Source organism: Juglans regia, chromosome 11, assembly GCF_001411555.2.
Source record: "Juglans regia cultivar Chandler chromosome 11, Walnut 2.0, whole genome shotgun sequence".
NCBI lineage: Eukaryota > Viridiplantae > Streptophyta > Magnoliopsida > Fagales > Juglandaceae > Juglans > Juglans regia.
In genome coordinates this window covers 18918584-18926795 of record NC_049911.1, presented here as the reverse complement: position 1 = coordinate 18926795, position 8212 = coordinate 18918584, and the positions used below count along the sequence as shown (strand labels likewise).

General features: G+C 37.5%; 1 protein-coding gene across 1 annotated transcript; it reads left to right on the top strand.

The window, feature by feature from the left end:
• The first annotated feature begins 5383 nt into the window (after positions 1–5383).
• On the top strand, positions 5384–7656 carry LOC108997257. The gene is made up of 3 exons (XM_018973446.1): positions 5384–5536; positions 5660–6153; positions 6651–7656. Exons 1-3 carry the CDS (start codon positions 5384–5386, stop codon positions 7654–7656), a joined length of 1653 nt encoding a protein of 550 aa, XP_018828991.1.
• Positions 7657–8212: the final 556 nt, after the last annotated feature.

Below are 8212 nucleotides of genomic sequence, written 5' to 3'. Positions count from 1 at the left end.
GGTTGGCCAAAAATCCCTTAGTCTCCCTAGGTCCATTTTGTCTCTTAATTCTTCTAGAATGTTTGTAGTATGCTTGACAAGTGGCAATTCCTCTAGGGTAGGCATGTAAGTCATTTCTTGATTTTCCTACACTTATCTCTCCCCCTTTAGTCCATTATCATGACTAGATTCATAGTGCAACACATATATGACACATGACACTAGTGTCTAGGATTTGGGTCGTGGGCTTAGGGCCATTGGGCTTGGGTTTTTTCATAGGGCCGAATTCATACAAGGCATTCTAGGGTTAATCCTTACTTGGGCTCAAGTTGCTCAATCAAAGACTCTAAGGCCTTTCCTTTAACTAAAAAATACTAAGGCCTTTAAAATACTATGGCAACTAGAATTAAATTTATGAACCATGCTTAGTCAAGCTTGGGTTATCACATTGTTACTTTTGTTTACTTTTTTTAAAGATGTGTTTCAATTCATGAAACATTGTTATTCATTCAGTTTATTTGAAAATTTGTAATATTTTTAGATTAATTTGTAATAGTTTTAGATTAATGTATAATTGTCTATAGTACTTGTAATAACTTAAAATTATTAGTTAGAACTTAGAACATAGCAACTTTATTAGAGATTATTTGATTTTTATGTTATGTATTTAATTTTATTCTAATCAAGTTTTGGTGAACTAGGCTAAAACAAATGGCCTACAAATAGGGCTTGGTCATTTTTGAGTCCATGAACAAGTTTTGGGCTTGATGGCCCATTGAGGCCCATGGGGGCCGCACGGACCAGGGGCCCAATCTGCCCCCAGCATTCAGATGAGGAGGGCCCTATCTACGGGGCTGGGGCTGGGGCTGGGGCACCCCTCGTCCGGGGGGTGCAATTAGAATCTTGAAATTGAATACTCGGTAAGAACAATATCATGTAATAAACATATTATAAACATAGAGTTCAGTTAACATCAACTTTTTGAGAAAACATTTACCTCAGAGCATTAAAGAAAAAAATACTTTTAACTCAACGAGTTACAGAAACTTTCCTTTTCTCGACCTCAAGCATTAATCATTCATTAACTTAACCTTATCCTTTGTGGCCGTTACATGCTATTAATCCCTATGTGTTAGGGTTACCAACCCTTGCGATCAATGGTTCTTGCTGGAGTGACCGAATATGAACTGAACCTCAAGAATAGGTTATCACTAGGTGCATCGCCAATGATGCATTCTGACGTTGCAATCCGTCCCAACCTCATAGGTACCTTCCTAATCCTTATATGACCTATTCAATTTTTTTTCTCATTAAACACATACAGTCATACATTTCATTTTCTTTTCTTTTCTTTTATCTTAACCTCACTTCATCTTTCATTCTTTAAAATATATTTTCGTACTACATAGCATTCAATCATACCATCATTCATGTAGTTCTAGAATTGTAAAGCATTTTCATCATTGTACATAAGTTCATAAAAAGGGGCTTCCAACGAAGGCTCATACATACATATATATGTATATATATATTTATTTGTAAGACTTTACTACATATATACATTTGTAAAAGAAACTTTACAATTTCCCATAAAGCGATGTGTAAAAGAACATGATCAGCGTTACTTACCTTTGTCCTTGCATAAGTTATGCTAACAGTGCATGTTTCCTAGCTTATAACCTATAACATTTAGGTAGTGATATAAGCATTCTCAGTCATCATATGTTATACATAACATGCTTCATGCATGGAATATTGGGGTATTTACATTCCTTGGTCATTACTCTTTTCTCGCCTAGCTCATTGCTTATATAATATCTTGCTCGCCTAATACTTTTGCCACTCTACTCAAATCTTTTATCACCTAACCCTTTCCTTGCACTTACTTGCCTAACTCTTTCCTCGCTTTCCCTCATCTAACTCCTTCCTCGCCCGAAACCCAAATCTTATGTTACTCCAAAACACACATAAGCGTAGGTCACCTATACTTACAATGTTGCCTTAGTTTGAATCACCATAATATTTTCTAATTTTTTTTTCTTTCCTTACTTTTAAGGTATCTTTCATTTGTCAAAGACGGCAAGAATGCATCAACATGAAATTTTCCATCTTGAGCCAAGGCTAATTGTCCATGTTTGATTATAAAAATGTTTGGAAATATTTGAGAATTTTGAAAATTTTTTTGAGATTAAGTTTTAGGAAAGGAGAGAGAAGAGTTTGAATAAAAAACTTTTTTTAAAATAAGTACTATATTGGGGTTGTGAAAGTGGATAGATAAAATTTAAATAATTCAAGAATATTTTTTAAAATAAGTATTGTATTGGAGTTTTTGAATGTGAATAGAGAAAGTTGAAAAGTTTTGAAAATAATTTTTAAAGATTATTTTTTATTTTGAAATTTATAAAAGTTATATTGATTTTTGTGTTTGAGTAATAATTAGATAAAAATTTAAAATAATATTTTTTTGTGTTTAAATAATATTTATTAATAAAGTTACAAGAAATGTTTAAAAATTTTAAAAAAGATTTGATACACCAAACAAAGGCTAAAGCCAAGACAAAAGAAAACCAAAACATTTGAGCGAAGTAGGGCTAGGCTATAATCGAGCCGATTTTTGGCTTGTCGAGCTCAGTTCAACTCAAAATACTCGAGTTCGAGTCCGAACTCAAGATTTTTATTTATTTTTTATTCAAGCTTGACTTGATAAGTAAAATTTCTAACTCGAACTCGAGCTTAAGCTCGTTCCAAAAATAAGCTCGAGCTCGGCTCGAATTGTTTATTTCTTGAATAAGATTTAATAAATAATAAATTAATAGATAAAAAATAAAAAAATCTAATATTGAATTTGTACAACTAACAAGTAGAACTTCTATTGAATTATAAGATTTTAAAAATTGATAAGTACTTAATATCTATCTAATTGATATATATCCATAATAATAATATATTATATGCCTACAGAAATTATTAATACATACACATAATATGATAGTATATATTTATTTCATATATGGTTCTCACGTACAAATATATGAAACTATTAAATCTTATCGACTAATTATTGTACAAATTATAAAATATAACTATAAAATATATTCAATATATAGACATACGAAAGTCTATTTACCTTGGAGCTAGTCTCCTCTCTGCTTTCCCGTGAAAATAGAGGTGGAAGAGAATTCTTGAACTGATTGGAGAGGCAAGTTGCAAGGGGTTCTAGAGGAAGTATAGAGGTTTTAGAGGCATTATGTGGTAACCTAAAGCTGACGGAGGAGGAGAGAGTGGGAATTAAGTTGACGGGAGATTCTGTGGAGGTGGCGAAGAAGAAGGGAGATAGGAGTTTGATCGGGAAGCTATGTATGGATCGACAAATTGAGAAAGAGATAATTGAGAAGACGATGGGGAAGATCTGGAGAATTAGCTCTCCGACAAGCTTTCAAACAATAGGGAGCAATATCTTCATTATCACTTTCAAGAATCATGCTGATAGGATGTGAGTTCTAGATGGAAAACCATGGCTTTTTGATAATCATCTTATCATCCTCCAAGTGTTCGATGGCTATTCCCAACCACAAAATTGGAAGTTTGAGAAGGGAGTGTTATGGGTCCAGATCCACAATTTACCGTTTGGCTTACATGACGAGAGAGTATGAGTTCAAATTGGTAAGTCTCTAGGAGTGGTGATGGAAGTGGAAGTTCCAGATGATGGTGTGGGATGGGGACAGTTCCTGAGAGTGAAAACTGAGATCAATGTGAGGAAGGCAATAGCAAGGGGCAGGACAATTATGGTGGAAGAGTGTAGTCTATGGGTGAATCTTAAGTATGAGATGCTCCCTCGCATGTGTTTTCAGTGTGGATGGATAATTCATGGTGAAAAGGGTTGTATGGTGGAAGGGAATATAAGTGACGTGAAGGAAGGACTAAATTCACAATTCGGGGCATGGCTGAGGGCTAAGAATGTAATGAGAATGAGAGCTTATGTCTCGGGGCCTAGGGGAGGCAAAGAGGAAAAGGAAAATAAGTTTTATGAAAGGAAGGAGCAGGAAGAAGGAAGTAGTAAGGTTGAGGAGGTACGGGAAGAAAGAGGGAGTGGAATGGTAAAAGAAGATGTTAAAAGTAAGGAGGAGTGTATGGGGAAGGGTGTTAGATTTGTTCCTGATGTGGAGGTTGATGCTGCTGTCATTAAATAGGGAGATGAGGTGGAGTCTGGTGGAGAGGAAGGGGAGAAAGGTTTGATGGTTGTCAATGCAGGAGAGGGGGATGTAGAAGCTATTATAGCTTTGGCAATTGTATTTGAACAAGCAAGCAATAAGGGGATGAGGGAAGATGCTAAGGGGGGGAACTCTGCAAAAATGAAGCTAAATACTCCAAGTAGTAGATGGAAGAGAAGAGCAAGAGGGAAATGTATGATCACTAATATTTGAATCAAAGAAAAAGAAGTGATAGAGAGTGTGGTGAGGAGGAGGGGGTGAGTGAAGGGAAAAAGAGGCAGAAGGGGGTGGAAGGGAGTGAAGAGGCAGAAAATTTTGTTGCTAATATATTGGCGATCGCTCTTAAGTAGCCCCACCAAGTTCAATGAAAACTATTAGTTGGAACTGTCGGGGGCTTGGGAACCCCCGAACAGTTTAGGATCTTTCCTTGTTAGCTAAGGAAAAGAAACCTAACATAGTCTTCTTAATGGAGACAAAGTTGAAAATGAAGAAAGCTGAAAGAATAAAGATGAAACTTGGCATGGAGGGATGTATTGTGGTTGAGCCAAAGGGAATGAGGGGTGGTCTAATGACGTTATGGAAGAATGAGGAGGAAGTGGAACTCATGAACTATTCACAATGGCATGTTAATGTGTGGATTAAAAAGGAGGGGCATAATGATGATTGCTTGTTGACTGGCTTCTATGGAAATCCAGAAGCTAGTAAAAGAGGTAGATCATGGGATTTGTTATTGACACTAAAACCGCCAGCTGAGGTGGGATGGTGTGACATTGGTGATTTCAATGAGCTGGTGGCAAAGGATAAGAAGGTGGGTGGCAGAGATAAAAGTGAGGGGCAGATGGAGGGCTTTAGAAGGTCATTAGAAAGAGCTAGACTGTCAAATCTGAGGTGGATAGGAAGTAAATTCACATGGAATAATGGCCATGCGGATGGTACCTATGTAAAAGAGAGGTTGGATAGAGCAGTAGCAAACTATGAGTGGGCCTCTCAGTTTCAAGAACTAAGAGTGGAGACTCTTTAGACATGTGTTTTTTTATCATAAACCATTGATGCTTACTATAAGTGAGAAGGGGGATAACTGGAAGAGAAGAAGAAATTTTAAATATGAGATGAGTTAGCGAATGGAGGAGTGTGGAAAAATTGTGGAGGCCTAGAAGGAAAAGATTTCTGGTTTTAATGCGCCTCTGCTTAAAATGAACCAGTTGCTTGTGGGATGCAGGAGGTCTCTAAGCAGATGGAGAATAAACTCTATTCTTAATAGAGAATGGGCAATCAGAGACTTGACAGAAAAATTAAAAGTACTTGAGGAGAAGGAGGGTCTAGAGAGTGTGGGAGAAGTGAAGAAAGTTAAGAGGGAGTTGAATATTCTGCTTGAGCAAGAGGATTGAAGGTGGAAGGAGAAGGCAAAAAAGCATTGGTTGGCACATGGTGATAGAAACACAAGATTCTTTCGTGCATGTGCTAACCAGAGAAGACAAAGGAATACCATCAAATCCATCAGGGATTCACAAGGAAGGCTAGTGCAGAGGGAGAGGGGATTAGAAGATGCTTTTAGTTCTTACTTCAAGGTAGTTTTCTTAACTTCGAATCCTATTGCTGAAGAGATAGAAATTTTTGTGCAGTGTGTTGAAGGAAGGGTCACTGTAGGTTTGAGTGAGAAAATGGAGAGGGAGTTCACTGCTGTTGAGGTGGGTGAGGCTCTCAGACAAATGTCAGCTTTTAAGTTACCTGACCTAGATGGATTTGGGGCAGGTTTCTATAAAGGCCATTGGAATGTAGTTGGGGAAGACACATGCAGAGCTGTTTTAAGTGTGCTAAATGGTGGTGAAATGAGTCAAGGATTAAGTCACACACTTATTTCCCTCATTCCAAAGATAAAAGCTCTTGTTTCAGTCAAGGAATATAGGCCAATAAGCCTATGTAATGTCCTATATAAGCTTATCCCTAAGGTTGTGGCAAACAGGTTGAAGAAAGTACTTCAATTTATAATTGCACCTAACCAAAGTGCTTTTATACCTGGAAGGCTTATAACTAATAACATAATGATAGCATATGAGATGCTTCATTCCATGAGTACTAAACAAAGGGGGAGAGTGGGGACTATGGTAGTAAAGCTGGACATGTCAAAGGCCTATGATAGGGTAGAATGACCTTATTGGAAGCTGCTGAAAAAATTGGGATTTGGTGATAAAATAACACAGCTTATCATGTCTTGTGTATACTCTGTCAGTTATTCAGTACTAGTGAATGGCAATATTGGAAGAATAATTTAACCAACAAGGGGAATAAGGCAAGAGGATCCATTATCCCCTTACCTATTCATTATATGTGCTGAAGGGTTGAGTCAATTGTTGCTAAAGTCTAAAAGGCAAAGAGATATAAAGGGAACAACAATGAGTAAGGGAGGATTGAGACTCAACCATTTACTTTTTGCTGACGACTCTGTACTTTTTTGGAGAGCTTTAAAGAAGAATGGAGAGTAGTTTATTCATTGTTGGAAGTGTATGAAAAAGCCTCAGGGCAAACACTCAACAAGGATAAAACCTCTATATTCTATGGTGCCAATACCCCTACTGATATGAGAGGGAGAATATTTCAAGAGACTGGGGCAGTGGTTTGTGACAGTTATGAGAAGAATTTGGGGCTTTCAACAGTAGTTGGCAGATTAAGGTATAATGTTTTTCGAAGTATTAAGGAGAGAGTTTGGTTGAAGATACAAAACTGGAAAAATAGCTTTTTTTCTAGAGCAGGCAAGGAAGTACTTATCAAAGCTGTGTTGCAAGCAATCCCCACGTATACAATGAATGTTTTTCAGTTGCCTAAGAAGCTATGCAAGGAGATTGAGGCACTTATGGCTAGGTTCTGGTGGGCCAGTTATAAAAAAGAGAAAGGAATTCATTGGAAGCAGTGGAGGAGTCTCGAGTTAGCAAAGGCTGAAGGGGGTTTGGGGTTCAGAGACTTGGAGTGCTTCAACAATGCCATGTTAGCAAAGCAGGGATGGAGACTACTAAAGGAGCCTCATTCATTGCTAGCCAAGGTCTTTAAAGATAAATATCTTAAAAACCTGCAGCTGCTGGAGGCACCATTGGGAAATTCACCTTCACTAATTTGGAAAAGCATCTGGTCGAATTTAAGAATAGTGAAGGAAGATTTGATATGGAGGATTGGGGATGGGAGAACAACATGTATCTGGGGCCAGAAATGGTTGCCTACTCCCACTACCCATTGTGTACAGTCACCTGTAAGAATTACACAAAAGGATGCAAAAGTTTGTGAGTTGATTGATGAGCAAAAGGGGGTATGGAAGGAAAATGTGGTTGGGGTTGTTTTCAGTGAAGAGGAGGCTAAGGTGATGTATGCAATACTAGTTAGTCAGAATGGGGTGGCAGATAAGCTAATATGGAACAATTTAAAGAAGGGTGTCTTCACTGTTAAGAGTGCCTACTACATGGAAAAACAGAAGTAGTAGAGGGGGGAGTGTGGTCCTTCTGAGCAGAATAAAGGGGATGATATGTGGAGGAACATATGGAGGCTTGATATCTCTATTACTGCTAAACATTTTCTATGGAAAGCTGTGAATAATATTTTGCCTACAAGGTTGTTGTTATACCATAAAAGAGTGTTGGAAATTTCAAAGTGTCCAATATGCCAAACTGATGATGAAACAATTATGCATGCTCTTTGGAGCTGTCCAGTTGCAAGGGATGTGTGGGGAGAAAGAAATAGTCATGTCCATTAGTGGCTTGTTTGTGGTAGCAGCTTTGTACAGTTGTGGAAGGACTTAGATACAAATATACAAACTGAATGTATAGGAAGAGTAGTGGCTATAATGAAGTACATATGGTATAGAAGGAATAATTTTGTATATTTGAAAGTCCAAGTAGAGTTTTATAGGTTGTTGTGAATGGATTGGAAGACTTTTATGATGCTATGCAGAAGAAAGGAAGAGCAATTCAAAAGAAGGAAGAGAGGGGAATGGGTGGCAAATGGACTAAACCAGAGGCAAGCTAGTATAAAGCAAA